The sequence below is a fragment of the Giraffa tippelskirchi genome, chromosome 5 (genome assembly GCF_054371585.1).
Source record: "Giraffa tippelskirchi isolate mGirTip1 chromosome 5, T2T-mGirTip1v1.2.pri, whole genome shotgun sequence".
Taxonomy (NCBI): domain Eukaryota; kingdom Metazoa; phylum Chordata; class Mammalia; order Artiodactyla; family Giraffidae; genus Giraffa; species Giraffa tippelskirchi.
This window is the reverse complement of record NC_137279.1, coordinates 14,681,703-14,705,927: the sequence shown is the minus strand read 5'-3', so window position 1 is coordinate 14,705,927 and position 24,225 is coordinate 14,681,703. Positions and strand designations below refer to the sequence as shown.

General features: G+C 36.3%; 1 protein-coding gene across 5 annotated transcripts in view; it reads right to left on the bottom strand.

Moving 5' to 3' along the window:
• Nucleotides 1-24,225, bottom strand: part of EDEM3 (ER degradation enhancing alpha-mannosidase like protein 3) — a 71,792-nt gene that overhangs the window by 2,775 nt on the left and 44,792 nt on the right. Inside the window, exons 10-20 of one of the 5 annotated variants that reach the window (XM_081486147.1) lie at nt 23,471-23,596; nt 23,184-23,267; nt 21,979-22,062; nt 21,317-21,441; nt 16,864-17,029; nt 16,463-16,617; nt 15,431-15,584; nt 13,037-13,228; nt 11,561-11,726; nt 7,869-8,054; nt 6,541-6,588 (exon numbers count right to left, since the gene is read on the bottom strand). In XM_081486147.1, coding sequence (XP_081342273.1) covers nt 6,541-6,588; nt 7,869-8,054; nt 11,561-11,726; nt 13,037-13,228; nt 15,431-15,584; nt 16,463-16,617; nt 16,864-17,029; nt 21,317-21,441; nt 21,979-22,062; nt 23,184-23,267; nt 23,471-23,596 — 1,486 coding nt within the window. Of the gene's footprint in view, nt 1-6,540; nt 6,589-7,868; nt 8,055-11,560; nt 11,727-13,036; nt 13,229-15,430; nt 15,588-16,462; nt 16,618-16,863; nt 17,030-21,316; nt 21,442-21,978; nt 22,063-23,183; nt 23,268-23,470; nt 23,597-24,225 lie in introns of all 5 variants that reach the window. The other 4 variants (XM_081486148.1, XM_081486150.1, XM_081486149.1 and 1 more) reach the window with 4 other exon arrangements.

The following is a 24,225-nucleotide window of genomic DNA, read 5'->3' as shown; positions in this document are numbered from 1 at the left end:
ATGCCACTTTCCTCCTCAAAATATGTACGATCATATTCTCAAAACCATACTGGTTTTAGTATTAAAGCAAAAAACAGAGTTAAAAGAAAACCGTATTAATGCAGGATGACTCTAAGACTGCCGTCAATGGGTGTCAATAAATGCCAAGAAATACACTAAACGATAATACTATTAAAATGCATTTAAATTTATATGTCTCAAATTTATTAAACATCTAAATTCAGGAAAGCCCACACATGAGAACATATTAAACCAAATAAAATTTAAATAGTGCATGCCACTGCTGTAATTTTAATATTCTTTGAAAAGTGAAATCCCCACTCAGTAAACCATGAAAATGCAGATAATACAAAATTAAATGATTCATGGATATCAATGTGATTGATTAAATATTTCTATAAATACAAAAACAGGTTATTTACAAAACTTCATTATTGGAAGTCTATGAATGATAAGATATAATCATAAAATCCACTGGAAGGCTGAAAAGCAGGCTAAACCTCTGGTAATGAATATACAGTAAAACCACTAGAGGCATTTTATTTAGGGTTCCTACAAGAAAGTGCTTAGGTAGCAGCATCTATAATCATGGGCTGCACAATTCTCAGACTCTGCAGTCGGTAAAGATCTCCTAAGCGTCTTACTGTGTGGCAGGCACCGTGCAAGATGCTCGAGATAAAACTAGGTAAAAACAAACACCTAACCTGCCCTTCTGAACCTCATAGTCCAGCTGAGGAAAATGTTTATGAATCATCACACAAATAAAGAGAAAACTCTGTGATGTATGCTATGGTGTTAGGAAAGAATAATAAGATTTGAGGACTTCTTTCAGAATGTGACACTTGAACTGAGATAAGCAGAATTAGTCAAAGAAGAAAGAGATGAACTTATTATAAAACCAGAAAAATGGAAGGAAATAAAGGCAGACAGGGAGGGACAGAAGGATATGTATGCATATACCTTGACCACGCAGGATTACCTGACATGGGAAGCTTAAGATAGTTCATGGTGGGGATGTGTCAGGGGGACGGCGGGCAAGGGGGAGGAGTTCCCCCAGGTTCTCTCAGCTGTGGAAAAGGTACATTTTAATTTGACATTTAGGGAAACTAAAGAACAGAAAGCAGTCTAGCAGCTTGGAGCTCATTTACGCGAGGCTACCCTAAGTTTGAGCGAAAACAAATGCAGTTTCTAGACTGCATTAATCTAGTTTAGAATACGAAAAGGTGTGGGGCTATTTTATCTAGTAATAAAGACTGTGCTTTTGACAAAGAATCACTCTAGGGTTACATGTTACATAATATTATTTTGGAAACCTAGCTAAGGATAAGGAAACAGAATGGTGTAGGCTCCAATCGCGATGTGGAGTAGAAGGACAGGGAACTCCCCTTCTCCCACAAATAACAGGAAAGATACATCTACAAACAGAACAAATCTCACAGAACACCTGTGAACACGAGCAGGAGACCTCAAACACCTGAAAGGACAAGAAAAATCTCTAAGTCATCAGGTAGAACGAAGGAAAAAAAAAAAAAGGATGGAGGGACGGGACGTGCGCCCCTGGGAGGGAGCTAAAAAGAGGCGGGGTTCCCGCATCCTGGGAAGCCCCCTCAGATCAGCGGGGACAGAAAGGGAGTTTCAGAGGCTGCAGAAAGCACAACCCCCATTTGTGGCAGGCAGAAGAGACACCGGTGCAGGCTGTAGGGCTGCTACCCTGCGCGCCCCGGCCTGAGACATGTGTCCGCCAGTATGGGCAGGGCCCGAAACTCAGGAGTGAGAGCACAGTCCCAGGAAGAGGACTGCTGTTGGCTGTGTGGACAAAGCCTGAAGGGGGCTGGAGTGTGGTATGGCCGCAACTGGGGGTGTTTGCAGAAGCACCCGGGCCACCATAGAAGTCAAGCACCATTGTTAAGAGAGGAGCCCCTTTCTCCACTGCCAGCCTCTGCCTATGCAGGCTCCGGGATAGCACACCTCAGTCGTGGCCTCGGTGGCTTAACAAATGCAAATCAGTATACATAGGATGGATAAACAACAAGGTCCTACTGTATAACACAGGGAACTATACTCCATATGCTGTGATAAACCATAATTCGAAAAGATGCATGCACCCAGTATTTCCTGCAGCACTGTTGACAAGAGCCAGGACATGGACGCAGCCTAGCTGTCCACTGACAGAGGAATGGATAAAGAAGAGGTGGTACATATATACAATGGAACATTACTCAGCCATAAACAGAATGAAATACTCCCATTTGCAGTGGCAAGGATGGACCTAGAGATTACCATACTAAGTGAAGTCAGAAAGAGACACGTACCATATGATATCACTTATATGTGGAATTTAAAATACGACACAAATCAACATATCTACAAAACAGAAACAGACTCACCGAGAGCAGACTTACGGTTGCCAAGGGAGAGGAGAGGTGATGGAGGGGAGGACTGGGAGTTTGGGATTAACATATCCAAATTAGTGTATATACAGGATGGATAAACAACAAGGTACTACTGTTTAACACAGGGAACTATATTCAATATGCTGTGATAAACCATAATGGAAAGGAACATAACTGAATCACTTTGCTGTACAACAGACATTTATACAACATTGTACATCAACTGTACTTCAATTGAAAAGAATAGTGTAAATATAGGAAAAGTAAAGAATCAAGTTGTCTTTTCAGATTCCATTTTACACTTAAAGCAACTCAATTTTTAACAACACTATCAAGATGATAAAAGAATTTGATAGAGGGTAAAAATAAGGTAAGTAGGCAAATACAAATAACCCCTCTGTAGTAGCAATAACTGGTTAGAAATAAACCAAGTATCCTTTTCATAATTAAAAACAATCTGCAAGACAAAGAATTAAGTTTATTATGAAATCTTATTGCTTAATATTATAAAATCTCAATGAAAAAATAAGATCTGATTCAATTTACAGGTAAGTACCTGTCTGTACCTGGATGGAAACTCAATATTTAACAAAATTTCCCTGTTTATATGTAACACATGCAGTTACACAATTCTAAAATGAATCCCAATTCTACTCTTTTACTTTTCGGACTGGATAGGATTATTTTTAAATTCCTATGGAAGAATGTCAATCACAGAGAAGTCAAGAAATTCTGAGAATTAGTGAGAGGGGAGCTGCCTTAAGAGATATTAAAATGTATTCAAAATAGCAAACTGTTATTGGCACTGGAATAAGCAAATAGATTAGTGGAAAAGAAGAGCAAGTCACCCAAAAACCGATCAAATGTATAAGAATATGTGATACATAGCAAAGTGGCAACAGTCAGCCAAATAAAAATGGCAGTTGGAGAAGGACAAAAAGGAAGAAAGAATCTATCACACCACTACAAACCTTCTTTCTAAGGGGCCTGTTGTCACAGTATGGAGTATCATAGTACTAATGACTACATCATTAAATAGAGGGATGGTGAATCAGACATGCAGAAGCAAAAAAGAATGAAGAAAATCTCAAGATACAAAAAAAAAAAAAGAAAAGTTTTAATAATGAAAGGACAAAGAAAATTGGCAAAGACTTTGAGACTGGATGTTCTACAATCATTCATTCACCCATTCAACCAGCATTTACTAACAGCAAGAAATACAGAGCTGAGACACAGGTAAAGAAGTACAATGTAATACAAATGTCAAAAGTACAGCTATATTAAGAAGATGTTGGGACTTTCCCTGGTGGTCCAGTGGTTAAGAATCTACTTGCCAATGCAGCGGACAAAGGTTCAATCCCTGGTCTAGGAAGATCTAGCAACGAAGCCTGTGTGCCACAACCACTAAGTCTATGCTCCAAACCCTGTGCTCTGTAACAAGAGAAGCCACGACAATGAGAAGCCCGTGTCACCACAAGCAGAGAGTAGACCCTATTTGTCATAACTAGAGAATGCCTGCGCACAGCAACAAAGACCCAGCACAGCCAAAACTAAATGAATACAAATTTTTAAAGAAGATGTCCATACATTTTATCTATGAGAATAAGAGAAAAAAATTCATGGAGAAGATAGCACTAAACTTGGTATTTAGAATGATGAAATGTTTTTAAAGAGGAAAAGGTTGTGGGAGTGGAATTAGGATTTACAAGGCATTTGTGGAAAGAGGGAAGACGTACAAATGCAAAGGTGCAAGAGAAAACATGTGGTGACTGAGGAAGAGAGGCTGGAGTTCTTAAGTGTTAATTCTACTAACAATGTTTCAGCTGCCCCTTTCCAAGCAAAGACGCCATCTGTTTATGTACTAGATTCACCTCCTCAGAACCAGATCCTTTTCAATAGAAATCCAAGTTCTACAGATCAACTGAAGGACAGATTCGCCCCAATCAAATTCAGTGAAGGATAATCTTAGGAAAAGGAATACTGCCACACTTAAATCTTAGGCAGTTCAAACCACTGGACCTTTCTTTTATTTCCCCTGTTCTTCCTGCCTCTTCACCAGACAGACACAAATATAAAAGTAGTTCTGAATCTGTGTGTCCACACAGCTCTTGACGCACTGGAAGCGTACACTGTAAACTACAAAATGACAACGTATTCAAACTTTTAAATGCTGATTTTTTTTTTTTCCCCTCTTGAGAAATACTACTGAGAAAAGTCAACTGAATCTTAATTGTAAATTGTTTCAATTTGGACCTCAAGGTAACAGTGTCTTTTGTTTGCGGGCACAGGGTGGGAATTATTCAGCACCTTTACAAATTCTAGAAATTCTGGAACTGGACAAATGACAAACACAATATTAACACTTCTGCAGATAACTTAACTTTTAGAAGTGTGACTGGTTTAACCTGAGAAAGCAGCATTTCTACTCGATAAATTACTAATGCTTTATTCTGAAGAAGAATGTATAATAATTATCTGGACATTTTTGCTAGGATATAGGACTGTTGCAGATATTTCTCTTATCAATGGCTGGGATTTATCAGAATTAGAAGGTGGGAGCAGGGGCTTGTTCTGGAGTCTCTATTTTCCGTATTGATATGTGGGAAGATTGGCTCCATCAAAACTGACTTCTTAAGGGAAATATGTATCTGTGGAATGAGATCTTTAGAGAAAACAATCTGGAGGACATTTTAAATCATTCAGATTTTATGGCTGCTATTATTTGGTGTACTTACAGAATCCTACCTAGTACCCTTGTGTGTGCTGTGTGCTAAATTGCTTCAGTCATGTCTGAGTACCCTTGATGGCACAATAAGGCCATATACAGAGCTGGGAGATTTTTTTTTTTTTTTAAAAGGAGGGGTGCCTTCATGGCCTTGTTCAGTGTTTCTCAAAGTATTGCTAGTTGCTAGTTGCTAAGTTGCTTCAGTCGTGTCCGACTCTGTGCGACCCCATAGACGGCAGCCCACCAGGCTCCACCGTCCCTGGGATTCTCCAGGCAAGAATACTGGAGTGGGTTGCCATTTCCTTCTCCAGTGCATGAAAGGGAAAAGTGAAAGTGAAGTCGCTCAGTCGTATCTGACTCTTAGCGACCCATGGACTGTAGCCTACCAGGCTCCTCCGTCCATGGGATTTTCCAGGCAAGAGTACTGGAGTGGGATGCCATTATAGCTGAGTGCAATTAACTGGAATGCTTGTTTAAAATTTCAGATTCTGATCCCCTGCTTTCAGAGAGTCTGATTCAATATTCTGGAGTAGGCCTCAGGAATATACCCTTTTAACTACTACATCAGCTAATTCTGAAGCAGAAGAGAAACACTGATGCATGCAGCAACAGCACAGGACAGATTAATGGTACCCACAGCAGATATTAACTTAGAATATTTTCCTAAGTAAATAAAGCAGTTGATTTAATAAACTATTATCACTGACTTCTGTTACACTGATAAATATTAACAATTATAACTCATTGCTGACAGTTAATAATGCCCTACAGTTCTTCAAAAAGCTATACAAAAAGGGGAATTTTTCAAGGCTTTTTGTCAAAATATCACACTATAACAGAATTGCAGTAAAAAATGGACAGACTATCAAAACTTTAAAAAATATATAATTTAAATAAAGCCCTTTTACTGCAAGGTCCTTAAGGGAATACTATTATGCTGTTCAGACTTTTTATTTAAATAGCATAACTGATCTCTTTTCATAGCCTTTCTCTGGTATAGGAAGCACGTGCTCTACCACAATCTCACAGTCCTAACCTTCACACATTTCCTATAGATATATGGGTTTTAAAAACAAGTTGATACTTTAAACAGTTAATACTGCATTCCAATAAAGTGATCAAAAGTAATACATGCTATACAACAATGTCTTCGTTAGAATAATTCTTGCATAGTGAATAGTGAATAGTGAATTCACCTATTATTTAATTTATAGAATTTGTTATGACAGGATCAATAAAGAATCATCATTATGGGACAAGCTGACTAGACATGAAAATAATTTAATTACTTTAAATGATGTATTATCATGATAGCCACTGAAACAATATATATATGCACACGCATGTGTGTATATACATGTATATACATATATACACATGCATATACATATATATAATTTAAGGCTTATTAAAGATACTTACTACTATTAATAATGTAGCTTGGAATCATTTTACCTTTTAATATTGCTGCTGAAATTCCAATGGTAGCACAACATGGGGGGGGGGAAAAGCAAAGGCGTTAAAGAGTTACATGGAATAATTTGCCTGTGTTTTATGTGCCAAAATGCATATAAAGATCTAACTGAAAAAAGGGCTCAGGAAGAAAAAAAAAACAAAACAGGCACACAGGAGGATTTAAGATTAGGAATCCTTTCTATTCTGTTCTATTTATACATCCTTAAGTACACACCCCTACTCACTCCATACTGCTTAAATAGTTAACAACTGAATGAACCTCAAAAAAGAATAAAGCAATACAAGAACACAAGGCAAAACACTGATTTGGCTAGCACTAGATTATTGCTGAACTTTTTTTTTTTAATTGTTCCACTTGGAGGTTATACTGAATTGAGTAAGTTTCCTACATATCTCCCAAACAAACATCCCAAACATCAACAACCATGTACAAATTACACAACTTTGTCTGTTTAAGGCGAGGTAGGAGGAGTAGTGCTCTCTCTATAGGAGTCTCCAGTGCTAAGAAAACTGCTATTAAAAGCAGGATTACAGACTATGTCTGACAGTTCACTTTCCCTCATTTGCCCTCTATCCCTAGATGTGAAATTGTAAAAGAATACTAGTGAGACCTTGCATTTATACAGTAATTTGGGTTTCAAAGAGCTTTCAATTTACTAACAAACATTTTGGCCCAAAGAGGGATATATGTATACACTCTCATGAATTAAGGCGTGCTATCTTTTTCTTCAGGCACTAGCCAGCCATGTGTAACTCTTACAACTTTTAAGTATCTATGTGATGAAATTAGATCTCAGTGAAGAGAAGCTGCTAGATTTCTACTGCTTTCACCAAAACTGGTTATTTGATTACAGGTGGCCTGGTGAAACCCAATTACTACTATATTGTATACAACACCGTTCTATATAATCTCTTTTTACTTCTTATTCTAAAAAAACCCAGAGGATATAGTATCTGTGAAACTGAATGGTGAGCCTCTGTGGATGTTAAAAATGACTCTTAATGTAATCTCTTGTATTTTTATCACTGGCAGAATCATAGCAAAAATTATAAATTTTATATAAAAATGTAATTCTAATGACATTCTAAATCAGCAAACAAAGCAAAATAACATTTCATTACTCATCTTTCCAAAAGAAAACATATTTTGAAATCACCTTCTAAAAATTTTTACTTCTTTTACCAGTAAACCATAAATAATCATTTTGTAACTCATTTTTGTCAAGTTAGAAAAATTAATGCGAAGCAGAAAACAAAGGATTTTTTACCCTTACCTCGATCTTTTGCTTTGTCAGAAAGGAGCACCTCTACCTCCTCATACTCCCGGATGGCATCCAGTATGATACTTCCTTCTTTACTGAATAAAAACAGCATGGGGATCTTAATGTCATCTGTGTCCTTTCCATCCCCCGCCATCTGGAACAGAGGGGCAGTGTCACTGCTGCTCCCCTCATTGTCATCTAGCCAGAGAATGAATAAAAGCAAACATCAAAACGTTCGTCCATTAGAAAGGTCCAGCTACCAATCTTTACTATTTTTCACCTGTCGACATTAATTTCCTGCATTAAGAACCACAAAAACACTCATACTTGTGGGGCCCACTAAGTCTACTCCTAGAAATTTATCCTGAGGAAATAAGTCAAAAGAAGCGAAATGATCTATGCCTGAAAAAGTTTACTGGAGTGCTTTATATTTGTTAACAACTGTAAACTGTAAGTAAATTATAATGAACTACCTGAGGGAACACACAGAAAAACAAAATGTTATTATTACATAAAAAAGTAAAGCACAAAGTTCTATGATTGTGACTATAAAAATTTCAGATGCTTATGAAAAAGCCTAAAAAGGGAAAAATTCAGAGACTTGAATTACAATGATAGAAGAATGAAAATTTTATTGTTATTTATGATTTCCTCTAATGGCATTATATTATATATTTTTAAAACAGTCTTCACAAGGAATAATTACGACTAGACTGTTTTTTCTTCTGTAAGTTGAATGAAACATTATTCTGACTTTACACTGGTTAAAAAATAGTAGTAGGACTGCTAAATACTATTCTACTGGAGATGTCAGTTATGTCCACTCCTAATCTCGCATGCCAGTCTCCCTGGAGAACCTGTCTGTCACCTCTCAAGAGAGCTTGCATGGACAGGCCCTGCTAAGTGGAGAATACCATGCAGAATCACCCCCTTCAACAACAACTGACCAGACAAAGAATGGCTACCTGACCCTCAGTGACTCGGGGAGATTTGAAAGTGGCACACTTTCAAAAAAGAAAGACTTTCGGTTAGCAGTGGGTAGAAGTCCAGTTAAGTGACACAGACTGATGGCTTAGGTTGCAATTTTGGAAAGGCCATTTTGGAACTGCTAGGTAAAGAGAGAGCAGGCAGGTGAGAAACTGCAGAATGAAGCAGAATAGCAAAGAGCTGCAGAAAAGAGTCCAGGAGGGCCCACAGATAGAGACAGAGACAAGAAAAATGCTAGCCGTCATGGTTCCTGATGATTTTTTAGTTTCCGCTTCTAACTCCTTAGAGCACTCAGTTGTATTTCTTACTCTTGAATTCAACAAAAATAATCCATTTCCATATAGTAAACAAACCTCCCTTACGCCAGCTAAATAAACTGTCTCTTGTAGGCAAATGATTTCTAAGATAATCTATAGTTCTGGTATTTAGGATAAAAAACAACCAAGTCCTAATTTGTTCATTTATATACAATTAAAACCACTGTAGATGGTGACCACAGCCAGGAAATTAAAAGACACTTGCTCCTTGGAAGGAAAGCTATGACAAATCTAGCCAGCATATTAAAAAGCAGAGACATTACTTTCCTGACAAAGGTCCACAGAGTCAAAGCTATGGTTTTTCCAGTAGTCACATATGGGACTTGGTTTTTTCAGTAGTGATGTGCGAGTTGGACCATAAAGAAAGCTGAGTGCTGAAGAATTGATGCTTCTGAACTGTGGTGTTGGAGAAGACTCTTGAGAGTTCCTTGGACAGCAAGGAGATCAAAGCAGTCAATCCTGAAGGAAATCAGTCCTGAATATTCATATGAAGGACTGATGCTGAAGCTGAAACTCCAATACTCTGGCCACCTGATGCAAAGAACTGACTCATTGGAAAAGAGCCTGATGCTGGGAAAGATTGAAGGTAGGAGGAGAAGGAGACAACAGAGGATGAGATGGTTGGATGGCATCACCAACTGGATGGACATGAATTTGAGCAAGCTCCAGGAGATGGTTAAGGACAGGGAAGCCTGGTGTGTTGCAGTCCATGGGGTTGCAAAGAGTCGGACAGAACTGAGCAACTGAACTGAACTGAAAACCATTAGAAAGTAAACAAAATGCTTCACCAGAAACAAACAAAAAAAAACTTCCGGGAAAGGAGTTACAACATAAGAAAGTTTCCACTTAGACATTAATTTTTTAAAAATTAAGGACCATTCCCTTTTAATTATTTACTTACAGATCTCAAGATAGCATTCTGTAACTAATAGCTACTAATGAAAGCATTTGATTTGACAAACCTTGTAGTGTATGCTATGCTATGCTATGCTAAGTCGCTTCAGTCGTGTCCGACTCTGTGCGACCCCATAGACGGCAGCTCACCAGGCTCCGCCGTCCCTAGGATTCTCCAGGCAAGAATACTGGAGTGGGTTGCCATTTCTTTCTCCAGTGCATGAAAGGGAAAAGTGAAAGTGAAAGTGAAGTCCTGTCCGACTCTTAGCGACCTCATGGACTGTAGCCTACCAGGCTCCTCTGTCCATGGGATTTTCCAGGCAAGAGTACTGGAGTGGGGTGCCATTGCCTTCTCCTTGCAGTGTATAGAATACCACAAAAATTAGACTTTACCAAAAAGTGGGGAAAATCTAAAATATTCCACATATGTTCCCAACTTTATTTTTCCATATTTTTTAAAACTCAGTAAGATGTTTAAAATAATAGTAGTGGCAAGCTATTAAATTCTTTAATAAAAGTAATCTCAGAGTGGAAAATAACCAAGGATTAAGAGGTGATTTAAGTCAGGCATCAGCATCCTCTTTCTGTAACTAGTCAGATAGAGAATATTTTAGGCTTTGTTACTGTTACCACCACTCAACTCCAGCACTGTACTTGAAAGCAGTTATAGAAGACAGGTAAATCGAGGAGCTGTGTTCTAATAGAACTTTTACTTAGGAAAAAAAAGCAGTGAGCCAAACTTGGCTTACAGGCTAAAGTTCTCTAGCCACTAATTTAAGTTATTAAGCAGAACTTCTCCTAATGTTAATAGTTAACTAATGAAATTCATGCATTCATTAAATCAACACTGTAGTGCCCATATAGGATAAGCAAAAGGAATAGCAAGTATTTTTTCAATGAAATAAATCCTACTATTTTGTTTTTACCCATATCAGTAATTTTAGGAAATTTTATTTACATTATCTTTAAACCTCACAACCACCTAAAAGATGTTTATTACCATTTTCACTGGAACTAAAGAAAATTCTACTGAATAAACAGGTAAACAATCTAAGGGTGGGCCAAAGTGACAGCATGATTCTGTGGAGGAGCCAGGAACTGCACCCCATGCACCTGACTCCAAAGCTTGCATCTGTGTGGAGGAATGGATATGTTCAGTGACTTTCTACTGGAGGTGGCAGGTATAATTCTTGCCCCTAGGGGGATCTCATGGGCACATTTTCTGATCCATGGTATCAGGTGTTTTTACCATCACTCCTGCTGCACCTTCACATCTGACCCAAGTACTTTTATTGGCATTAATATACAGAAACTCAGATTTAGATGTTCAAATAAGGTATGAGACATACACAAATTATTAAGAGAGTCATTGAATTACCTATCCAATATGCTGGCTAGTGAAGTAAAAACAATATGACAAACTCTGATAAAATTTTGGAAAACGAAACGAAAAACCCTAAAAATGATGTTTTAGTTATTAATACAGTGACATGGAGGATTACTTACCAATAACAATGCCACCAATGGCTCCGGCATTCTGTATGTTGCGTGCCTTTTCTGCAAACATGCACTGCCCTCTTTGTATCAAAGCAATTTTTCCCATCACTGCTTCAGGGTTAGTAAGCTCTGAACAACCATTGTATGGTTTACTGCTTGCAACAAATCCTCTTGTCTGTCAGAAATAAAAAGTTACTTGAATAACTTTTATCTTCTCAAATCACTACCATGTCATTAAAATTCAAATATCTAGAGCTTTAAGGAGATCTTATTTCTCTTCTAATGATAACATATCCAATACACATTTAGCATAAATTTTTGCTTTCAACATTTTGCATGTCATAGTCCCCAACCAATATTACTGTACTTTGCAGTTTATAAAAGCATTTTTACATAAATCACTCAACCTGATCTTTATAATGACTCTGAGTTAAATACAGATAACATATACATTTTACATATGGGGAACCGAGATTCAGCTTTCATAATTTGCTCAAGGTTACGATGTTAGAAAGTGGTAAAGTTGGAGCCTGTTGGCAGACTCACTACATACCCAAACCCATACTTCAACAGCTGGGAATCATTTTTAAACCATCACTGGTAACCAGAAAAACTTTTGAAAGAGGCTGAAAAAATGGATTAGTGTACATAAATCTGCAAGCAATTCTTCTTCCTAGAAAAATTAAATCTACCAGAGAACTGATTTTCAAGATGTGAGTGTAAAGATGTTTTAAGATCCTTCTCACTCTTAGAATGTAAATTTCAAGAGGGCATAAATCTTCACTGGTTTTTATAAACATGACATACAGCAAAAATCTAAAATGTTGCCTAGAATAAGAGCTGTTGAACAAGTCAACCAACTATAAACCTACACAGCTTTAAAGTATATACTAGAAAAAGTTTAAATTAGCGGTAATAGAGTTCAAAGACCATTGGTTTTAGATGATCAGGATACTTGGGTTCTGGTCTAGTAGCTAGCTAGCTTTGCTACCAATCAGTCAGATAACTGAACTTGTGAGCTTTGTTTCCTATATTAAACTAAACTAACAGGATAAACTAGCTTAGTGGTCTTCCAAGTTTGCTTAGTGGAACCTCAGCATCTGATGCGCTTCACAGCCACTTGTCCAGAGCACTTTTGCTTTAGCTGTTCTCTACATTAAGCCTCTGAGTTAGATTTTTTTTCAAAGAAAGGTTCTAGTAGTTTAAAAGCTTGAAAACCATTTTTAGATAAGTTAAAGGCTTTGAATTAAGAGAACAGTATCTGAACAACATTTTAAGTAAAATTCTATAACCATATTGCAAACATAAATTATGACTCAATATTTTCAAGATATGCTTTTAAATTTAATCTCCTTTAATCTGAAAGATTAAATATTTAGGTGTTTTAAGTAAGTTAAAAGTACTGAATTAGAAAAGAGATTAAGAAATTAACAACACTTAAGTACCATCCAAGTTCAACCTCAACAATATTATAAGTGCACACACCTCTTTATGTTTAGACAGGTCTGGCCCAAACTGTGCTGGACCAGCAGTTAATACCACCCGGCCAAAAAATGGGTGGGAAACAATTTGTACAGCTCGTGGAGGGAGCTGCTGTTCTTTTTGTTGCTGACTTGACAATTCAATCATCTCCTGCATAAACCTCAACCCATCTTCCGCATCAATCGAACTAGCAGCCTAGGAAAGAAACAAGATTAATTTTATCCTTTTTGGAAACTCAACTTTTTTATTTTTTAAATACTTCTGCAAATATAGCCTTCTACTCCAAAATTTCTCCTTTCAGTTTTGGTCTCTACCAAATATTATATTTATGTCCTTATTTCTTCTCAAAAATATTGCTTCTGGAAATATTTTCTGAATATAACATCTGAAATTTTTATTCATGTCTATTTCACTGTTTTATAAACCACTTTTGGTACAAACTGAGAACTGGACTTCCACCAAAGGCTCAAATGCTCACTTTGCTTGTTTTCTCCCCTGGTTGTCCTTTTAAGAAATAAATTTCATACCTGACCTATACTCCCCTTCTTTGAAATTATGACCTAACAACCAGATTATATTCAAGGCATAAGTATCAGTCACCTATTACCTCCTAGAACTTGACTAGGCACTGGGGACATAGTCTTTTACTTTAAGAAGTTTGTATCTAGAGAAGAGATGTAAAATTAGCTACAATAAATTTTCTCAAGAGGGAAAGCAGACTAGGAACATAGACAAGGGAATGAATGACTGATTTTGTCAGTGTGTATCTGGGAAATATTTGGAATGATTCAAACTGCATCTTAATAGAGGAAAAGTTGAAGAGTGCCTGACCGTAGTAGGAAAAAGATGAATTCCTAACACTTCACAGAAAAAGTCAACGGAACTTCATAGGATATAGAAGATAGAGGAGAACAGAGAGGAGCTGGCAAACAGAAATTCAAGCCTATCCTGAGATTTCTAGTTTTGGTGACTTAGAGAATAATGGCAGGGCTGACTAAGATGGAGAACAAAAAGGCAGAGAAAGACAGACTGTGGTGGAAGCAGGGAGAGAGAATTAGTTCAGGTTTGGACAGACTGAGATCTGAGATGCAAAAATGTATGACAGGTAGATTAAAGTTGGGTTTAAGAAGTAAAGTTCACACTCAGGATTACATACAGATGATCCACTGAAGAAAGAAGTAGCAACCCACTCCAGTATTCTTGCCTGAGAAATCCCATGGACAGAGGAGCCTGGTGGGATATAGTCCATGGGGTCGCAAAGAGTTGGACACGACTGAGCACACACGCATACACATATCTCTAAGAAATCACATGTACAAAGATGATGGGGGAGCTTGTAGAAATAGATGATACTATTGAAGAAGAGTACAGAAAGAAAAAAATACAGTCCAGATTCTTTGACAGTGCCTACACTGAGTGGCTGTGCCAACAAAGAACAGTTGCAAAGGAATCTACAAGATACTGAACAGAGTATTTGGAAAGATGTTGGGATGCCCTGGAAGACAAGAAAGGGGTATGTTCTAAAAAGCGACCAGTCAATAGTTACATGAAAGTTCAATTATACGAGGATGAAGGGGCCACTAGCTGGCAACTATGTCACTGGTGACCCCAGTGAAAGCAGTGTCATTAGAGATGTCATTCCCTCTGCTGGGACGAGAGAAACATAAGGAAGCAGACAGAAGATTCTTTAAGAAGGATGGATGTGGCAAGAATAGAGATGAGACAGAAACCCGAGGGGAAGATGAGGTTGTGAGAAGGTTGAATTGGAGATTAAGGGATATCTGAATATGATTCTACTTTGTTGAAATTATTTCTCAAATTGTACTTTTCTCAGAATTAAGGTAGGAATAAGGTGGATAATTTAAAGATCTCAGGTTATGAAAACTTTTAAATCAAAAATCAATAAAAATTTCCCAAAGACATGTGTTATGTTGCCTAGGCATAGATAAATAAATGCAAATTTTGATTAATGAATGAAATATTTAATACTCCTTGGAAACTAAAACAGTATAAAATAGAGATATAAATATTAAAACTAATTATTAGCTTTTAAGACTACGTCCTAAATAGTGGAAAGACAAGAGACTGAGAAACAGAAAATTTAGATTTGAGTTGGTGTTTGACTTTATCAACACAAGCAAACCAGCAACCTATTTGTGATTTAACTGATTTATAGTATAAATCAGGTTGAATTAGATGGCTTTCCAAGATACTTCCAAGTACTAAAATTCTGATCCTCTAATTTTAAACTCGCAGAGTCGGACACGACTGAGCAGCTGAACTGAACTTTAAACCATACATTCATGGTTTTTAATAAGCCAAATGTCATTATGTTATTAAAGCTAGTGAGACCAAACAGGACAGAGACCGTAGCTAATTAGTGCAGCAATGTCTTACTTGGATTGCATGTTGAACCAACTGGACTCTCCCATCTTTGAGGTGAATCAAACTCACCCCCATCTTCTTCAAGATTTCTAAATGCTCAGGGTTAGTGGCCATGAAATCTCTGGCTCTCAGAGGGGGTTTAGCTCCACTCCTCATACTCTCCTCTCTGCTAAAAGTAATTATAGGCAAGGCTTAAAAAACTACAAATCAGAATTGGGAAAAAAACATAAGGCAAAATAAAAATAATGTTAGATATTTGCAGAATTGCCAGTTTTAAACTAGTGAAAAATGGAATAAATATAAATAGTTATTTACCTACATACAACTTAGGTTTTTAATACGTGTTATAGCTTTCAAATATATTTTACAGTTATCAAAAGCTTGTATATTATCTGTATGGCAGTATTAACAGCATTGAAACCATCTGAAGGTACAGAACAGCTTGGCTTGGGGATTTATTACTATTTATTTCTCATTCAAAAAAAACCCAGACATTTCTCTCAATATTTGAAAAGCAAAACAATGCTTATATCACTGAATAACATTCACTTAAATTTTCTAGTAATAGCTTTTCTAATTAACTATTTAGAAGCAAACGAACTCATTAAGGTAAAAACTTTTGTTCCAGCAACCAAGAATAAGTATCTCATCAAAAAATCAAATCAAAACACTGTATTTTTCTTATACGGAAACTACAGATAAAAGGAAAAATATTTTCTACGTAAACAAGATGTGGAAATATTTGATGAAACTATCCTGTGTAAAAATGTGCTGTGGAAGTTACAAACTATTATATGCTGCCAAAATTACTTGGTTCATTAATCAAAAGATATACAGAAATTTCCATAATAATAAAGACATTACTGCTGAATAAACTTTGCTATCTAACTTTATTCACCAATAATTTTAATTTTAATCTGTTAACGTACATACCTCCTCAATATTTTGGTTCTAAGTGAATGTATTCTTGGTTACTCCTTACATTCTCTGTCATTTACTAAGAATTAATTTTGGTACTAATAAATATAAAGTAAGACATCTTACACTCTGATGATGCCTCTAGGACAGCTCTTGTCCACCACATTTTTCAAGGGTTCACGGATGCTCTGGGCATATAGTGGATCGTTAGGGAAGAGGATCTGAGTGTTTGGACAAGTCCAGTCAAAGTTACTGTCATCCAGTTCTGTATATTCTGAGGTCTAAAAAGAGAAAACAATGTTAAGTACAAATAATTATTTTACTTAATATTATAGTTTGTGCAAAGGAAACCTTAAGTGGAATCTAAGTATACACAGGATGCAATATAAGAAAATATCGAAGGTACTTCTTCAGCCACACTATATTTATTGAATTGCAGTCATGGATTACTTTTCACTTAGAAAAACAAAACAAACAGATAGGAGTGAAAAAGAGAACGAGATATTTAATTCAAAAACATAACCTACTGTGTTCTTCTTAGAGACTCTTTGATTTGTAGTAGAGAGCCAAAGAGGTAACAGATGAGCTTCTGTTGTAAAAATGTAATCTTCTATGTCAAAAATAATGTCTTCTTTATCCGCGAATAACAGGTAAAGATATTTAAACATTTCCGCCAAGAAGAAGGAATCCATTCTAAAATAAAAGGTTACAGACAAATCTAAGTATGTAAAAATATCCAAATGCCAGCTATCTGAAAGTTGCAGAATCAAGGTCGATAAGCCTGTCTACACCAGTACAGACATCCAAAGAACTACAGAACATATCTATTCCCCAGTGGTAACAGCCTTGACTCCAGGTGTATTCCAAGGAAGTAAAAAAGACCAGAGGGGCTGCCTACCACACAAGTCCACTAAATCTTGTCAATAATGCAGACAAGATTTTCCTATGGGCCTTCTGAGAAAAGAGTTTGGCATTTCTTCTACAGAGAACCAACATCAGGGAGGTAATGCAGATGAACTTTACTACTGAGAACCTTATAGGAATCTTCAATTAACATTCACTGAACTGGATAAAGTAATGCAATTTTGATGCAGCTCATTACATAGCCATTTAAGTGATAAACAAGAAGGCTTTAAAAGAAATCATTTATGAAAAGTTACATGAAAAAAGTACAACACAAAATCATATGGACTATGATCATAACTTTGTAAATACTGAACTACTTCTCAAGAAGGGAATATGAATAAAGGGAATTAAAACCATGTGACTTTACAAATGATTAATGTTATAATGTTTTAATAAACATTTTAAAGAAAAGCTTTAATAAAAAATGGTAGAAAGAGAGCATATGGAGTCATATGGAGTTACAGTAACAAGGAATTTAAGTAAACGTGCTACATTACAAAGCATTTGAGCTTTTAGCAGTTACTAGACAGGCTGCACAGTTTCATAAATCTGGGCAAGCACAATTCCTGGCATACAGTAGGCACTCAATAAGTGTTTTCAAATGCAAGTTTAAACAGCATTACGAAAGAATGAAATGGAGAGGAAGCTGGACATAGTGGTAAGGATCTGGGGCTTTCAAAATAGAAAAGACCTTCCAATGGCTAGCTATGACACCAAGGGGATACTACATAAGGACCATGAGCTCCAGTTTCTTCTGAAAGCACATAATACATGCTTAATAGTGGTGTAAAAACTAAATGAGATTCTACAATGTCAACCATTTAGCATAGCAGTTGGCATGCACATGAGCTCAAAAATAGAACTATCATAATTTTTCCCATACATAAATGATGTTTTATTTTAGAACAACTCACCTATAATGTTTCAAAACTTTTTTGAACATTTTGGATGTTAATCATTATAGAATAGATAAAATACTTCCCTGTCAACCTGCAATACACTTATGGTAATTTAACTTTTTCTGAAGGGCTGATAGTTACTATCATGAGCAAATGCTAGTTTGAGAACTGTAAACTAATGTGCAAGCTGTTGATTTTTAAAAATTTTATTTATTTTTTAATTGGTGGGAAATTACAATTTTGTGTTGGTTTCTGCCATAAAACAATGTGAATCAGTCATAATTATATATATATATATCCCTCCTTTCCCTCCCCACCCGCCATCTCATCCCTCTAGGTCATCATAGAGCACAGGGCTAGGCTCCCTGTGTTATTTAGCAACTTCCCACTATCTATTTTACATATGATAGTGTATATATGGCAAGATGTTGATTTTTGGCAAATTCCACAGATGATTATGAAACAGATGATTTGTAAATGCTCAGAAAAGAATAGACATGGTAAGATCACTGCAGTATGAGCTGGGTAAAGCTAGCTTGTTTGAGTATTGTATCACATAATCTATTTTGTACTTAAAAATCATAACTATATACATAAATGCAAATACACAGCCATTAAAATTGTCTGGAAGACTGTTTATAAAACTGCCAACAGTGATAAACTTAGGATGGCAAGTAGGGAAAGTATTGCAGGAAAATTTTCATATTCTTTTTTGCCATTTAAATTCTTTAAGTGATAATTATTAGAAAGATACAGATATTTCTATTTTGAAAACTGGGAGGGGGAACAGGGAGGGGAGACATAGGTGAGCCAGAAAATAAGGTAGATCTGTAGAGGAATAAGCAACCAAATGCAGAGTATTAGCTGGAAATTTTTACAGCATACTTATCTAAACCCCAAATCACTGAAAACAGTCGTTTAGCTAAAAAAAAAAAATCAGTTTCTTAAGAGCAGAATAGAGAACACCCATTTGTCAGTAAGTCATTGTTAAGTATCTGAGGTCAACTGGCCACAAGTTCACTGTGTGTTGAACATAATAAAGCTGCTGAGAAAATCTAAAGCACATCTACTAACATGGTATGACGAAGATTAGTAGTTCTCAACCTTTTGTTGGACCGAATGCATCCAAGAGATACAATGCTACCATGCGGAACAGTGGACAGAGGGAGGAAGCCCATCAGCCCCTCAGAAAATGACCCATCCTGTGGCTGAACCCAGATGGTTAACAGTGCTGCGGGTCAAGCACACCTCAAGTACTGTTACTTCTGGACATGACATTTTAAGAGACACTCTATATACTGGAATACAGTCAGAATGGGACAAAGGCAACAATAAGAGATCCATAAATGTAAGGAATATTCAGCAGGAGAAAAAAAAGGATGCTAAATTTAGAAAAAATGGAACTCTCTAGATATAGTAAATCACATCTTCCTCTGTAATTCCTCCACCTGCTACTTTTGTTTCTACTCTAGCACACATCAGGCTTCCTGGGGCTCAGCAGTATAGAATCTGCCTGCAACACAGGAGACTAGCAGGAGATGTGGGTTTGACCTCTGGGCCAGGAAGATCCCCTGGAGGAGGAAATGGCAACCCACTGGGAAACCCCATGGAGAGGAGCCTGGTAGGCTACATAGGTTTACATAGAGTTGGACACAACTGAGCAACTTGTGATTCTTTTGTACCCACCTTCCTCACTTACTACAAGTCACAGGAGGGCAGCGACTAATTCTAATAGATCTTTTCATCCTCTTACCTAAGAGAAGCATCTGGTATACAGTAGACAGCTAATTACTGTTCCTTCAATGAGTTGCCAGCATAGCATATAGTCAAAAGCCTATCTGCCTTGATTAGAATTAATCTAACTAATTCTGCGACCTCGGACAAGTTTCCTAATCTCTCTGTGCCTTGGTTTCTTCATCTATAAAATGAAGATCATAACAGAAATTATACTTCAGAGGGCTGTTGTAAGGATCAAAGGAATTAAACATAGAAAGTGCTTAATTAGAAGAGAGCGTGGAATGTAGGAAGCAGCCAATAAATGTTACACAGAAATACACGAGCCATCTGCTTTCATTTCTTGCTGTTTTCTGTATGCCTGCTTCCAGAAACCTATCCATTTCTTATCAGCTGTAGTCAAGGAAGGAGACCTCAAGTCTAATCAACTATCACCTGAACACTCTGAGAGAAGGACTGAGGGACAGCTCTGTGAGTGTTGTGTTTCCCCTGTCCCTAGTTCCTCTGCTGGAAACTCCTTTTACCACTTTCCTTTTTCTAGTCCTGATCCTTCAGGACACAAGATGCTCTAGAAACTTTTAAGTGAATATCACATCCCACTCTGCATTTCACATCCCTTTGATATGATCCATAGCACAAATACAATACTTTAAAGCCTGTTTATCTGCCTACCCCAGTGATTCAAAGATAGAAAGGACATGTCTTTTTATCTGTGATCTTCAAAAACTAGTATAACTCTGGCACATTAGACATTTTAGTAAATATTTGTGGAATGAACATTTGCTAACCAAATGAACAAATTGTAATGTTCATGTAGACATGTGTTGCTATGTTCTGAACAGTTAAAGCAACCAAATCGAATGATCCTGGAATAACTGGAATTTTAGTGACTTTCACATTAACCAAAGCATGCTTTTTGTATCTTGAATGCTCCACGTCATCTACATCTATCCAGTATCCAATAAAATATGACCTGCCAACAATCCTCCACAGCCCTCCAAATCAACAACAGAATAAGAATATACACAGTAACCACCACACTGCTTTTGACTGAACAGGAATCATCATCCAGATCATATATCATCACCTTGATGATTTCTAACATTTTACATAATAGGAAAAACTATTAACAAAGAAGAAAATTCCAACTTTCCTAATACCCCAAAGACCAAGGTTCTGATGTTTAACAATAATTTATTCATCTATTTAAAAATCATTTGAGCACTTACTATATGCCAGTCACTATGGCAAAGATACAAACTTTCAAACAATTTAAAATAAGCCTATTTAAGAGAATTTAAAAAAAAGCACAATGAACTAAGATTTACATCTTCAAATACCCTTGTAAGAGCATTAAGCTTATCTGAAAGCTGACTAAGAATCGTATTTTGTGTTGTTTCAGAGTTACCCTGAGGAAAGGGGAGGTTAGGAATTGTTTTACCTGTCCTCATGACTTCCAGTACGAACATCCTTCATGGCAGCAAATCCGCAAGGCACTCTAGCATATTTATTTAAATTTTCAATAAGTGTTTTCCCTACTTCAAGGTAGTAAGGATCTCCTGTAGCCTATTAAAAAGGAGAATATATGTATACATATACATAGCTTATATAGTACCATATAACCATTCATTTATCAAATATTTATTGAGCACCTACAGGGTGCCAGGCATTGTATCAGGCACTGGAATACATGTTACATGGAGCCTAGTTCTAAAAATAAGCCATGAATCTGCTTTATGAATTTCTTAAATATACAACTGGAAAGCAGCACAACTGCACATCTTAGGCTTTAAATGAAATTTCTAACGCCCAGGAGGGCTGCCTGGCTGAAAAACGGCAAAAGACATGCTTTAGAAGGCAGCTCTAGAATATAAAATTTCTCTTTAACGCAATGTTTAACAAATGTTTTGAAAAGGCATAAAGCTTAGATGTCAATTCTTGCATCTTTCAATACTCTATGAACTAGATGAATAAGAACCATGATATATCCAACCATTATAACATTAAACAAGGACTTTGAAAACCCAATACTATTACTCTAAGATAGTGAGTTATCCAACAGAGAATGAAGGCTAATGGCAAAAGAGAGTTAAATTAGCTTACTTTATACAAGAAGTAGGTACTTTCTGCAAATTCTGGCCTTAAAGGATGTTGAGCCCAATGTACCCTGAAATCTGTGGTAAATGCCTAGACAAAACAACATACAAATATTCATAAAAGTGTGATTTAAGAAAATAGTTCTAAAATATATTGTAGTACGTAAATTAGATCACAGACAAGTAAAAATAGCTAAAATATTGATAACAATCTACGAAATGAAAATTTTCATTGCTTAAAATCACAGTTCACTTTTGTGAGGCTGTTATTTTTACCAATTAAATGGGATTGCTTTTTTAAACGATCACTTTGGCTATTAGGAAGCTTAGGAAAAACTATGACTTCAGTAATGCTACTACACAGGTCACCTGATGGCCTACATAATTGTTTTCTCTTCTTTTTTCCTTATCGCCACTTTTTTCTCTTAATTATTAAGACCCTCACCGTCCTATTTCTATTTTAGCATATGCACTCTTTTTCTGTTTTTTTTTTTCTTTTTAATAAGAATCTCAAATCCTCTGTGGCTTGAAACAAACACTTCAGGAAGCCTTCTGTATTGGTGAGATGCTTAGCTATCTCACAGAGAGTGCGGTCATATACAAATTTGGAAAATTTTTATGGTACATTTCTGGAAAGCCAAAAGGAATGCTATTAAAATCCTGCAGTATCAAGCTAGCAAGAATATTTCCTATTAACATATAAACACCAGGGAGAATAATTTTTAAACAGCATGAAGAGCTAACATTTCCAAATATCTAGGGAGCACATGTGATCAGCAAAGGCTATTCAATGTATGTAGTTTTCATAAAATACACTTTAGAAAATGCAAAGTACAAAAGTCTCCCTAGCTGGCAGGAATGTGTCAAAGCTAGAATGAGACAACATGCAATGGTATGGATTAGAAAAGGTTGAGAAATACCAATCTGGAATATTTTTTAATATTAAATTAATAAACCGTCAGCATTATCCTAAACTGCTGCTGCTGCTAAGTCGCTTCAGTCGTGTCCAACTCTGTGCGACCCCAGAGACACTAGACTTCTGTTAATACATAGGAAAAGGAAAACCATATACTGTGTAAACCCAAAATATATTAATTAAATAAACTATTTAACTAGGAAAAATAAAGAAGAACCAATCTTGAAAATGACATTTTCTACCTTTAAATTATTAATCTATAGATTGAAGTAGAATTCCAAAGATGATCTGCTTACCTCTGGCAGAAAATTGTGTTTTTTAATCACCTGATATAACATTTCATGAGTTTCAATAGCAGGTCTAATATCTCCCTTTAAGACCTAAAAACCAACAATAACAACAAAATAACCTAGTAAAGCATGAGTTGATGTTATTTTCAATCATTAACATACACAGAAAAATCCAGGTTAATACAAATTTGAGTGTGACTCTGTTTTGATAATTCAATTTTGGAGATCACAAATACACTTAATCATTCTACTTCAGTATTACGAGAATTATGAGTTTTTTGGGTTTTTTTTACCTGCAAACCTGGAAAAAAGGCAAGCAAAGCATCCATCCAAGTCCGAGCATTCAGCATTGGCTTGTGGATATGCACATCAAGTAGAAGAGGTGGCTGGCTTATGTATCTCATTATGGCATCATAGTGCTAAAAAAGGTCACAATATGTGTTCATGAAAGTCGATGAGAAAAGATGTACTGTTCTAAATACAGCATATCATTAAATAGCACTGTGAAGAAATGAAACCTGAATTTACATATGAATAAATTTACTAAGGAATTGTTACCTAAACTAATGCATCTCATCAGTGTTGCCACTCTTATGGTCCACTACCTCTGTCTTTTATGGTCTTAAAAATTCTTCTCCCCTTCTTTCATCTTCTCCTAGACATTTCTCAGCCTTGACAACAACAGGTTGACCTGTCAGAGTCAATGAATGATAACAAACCAACAAAAAAAATAATATCTGTCCTCATGCACCTCAAGAAAATCTTGTTATAATCTAATAAATGATATATGCAATAGTGTTTCTAAAAGTATTCAACTGATGACTTATTAGGACTTTTACTAGGTTCTTCCCCTAACTCATCTATTATTTGTTAACTATTATTGAGTACCAGCTAGATCTTAAAGCACTGTTCTAATCATTTCATATGTATTAGCTCATTAATCCTCCCAATAAATAGTATGGGAAAAAAATTAAATAAATAATTCTCATTCTGTGGATAAGGAATAGAGGAAAATATCTAAGTTACTTGCCCAAAATCACAAAACCAG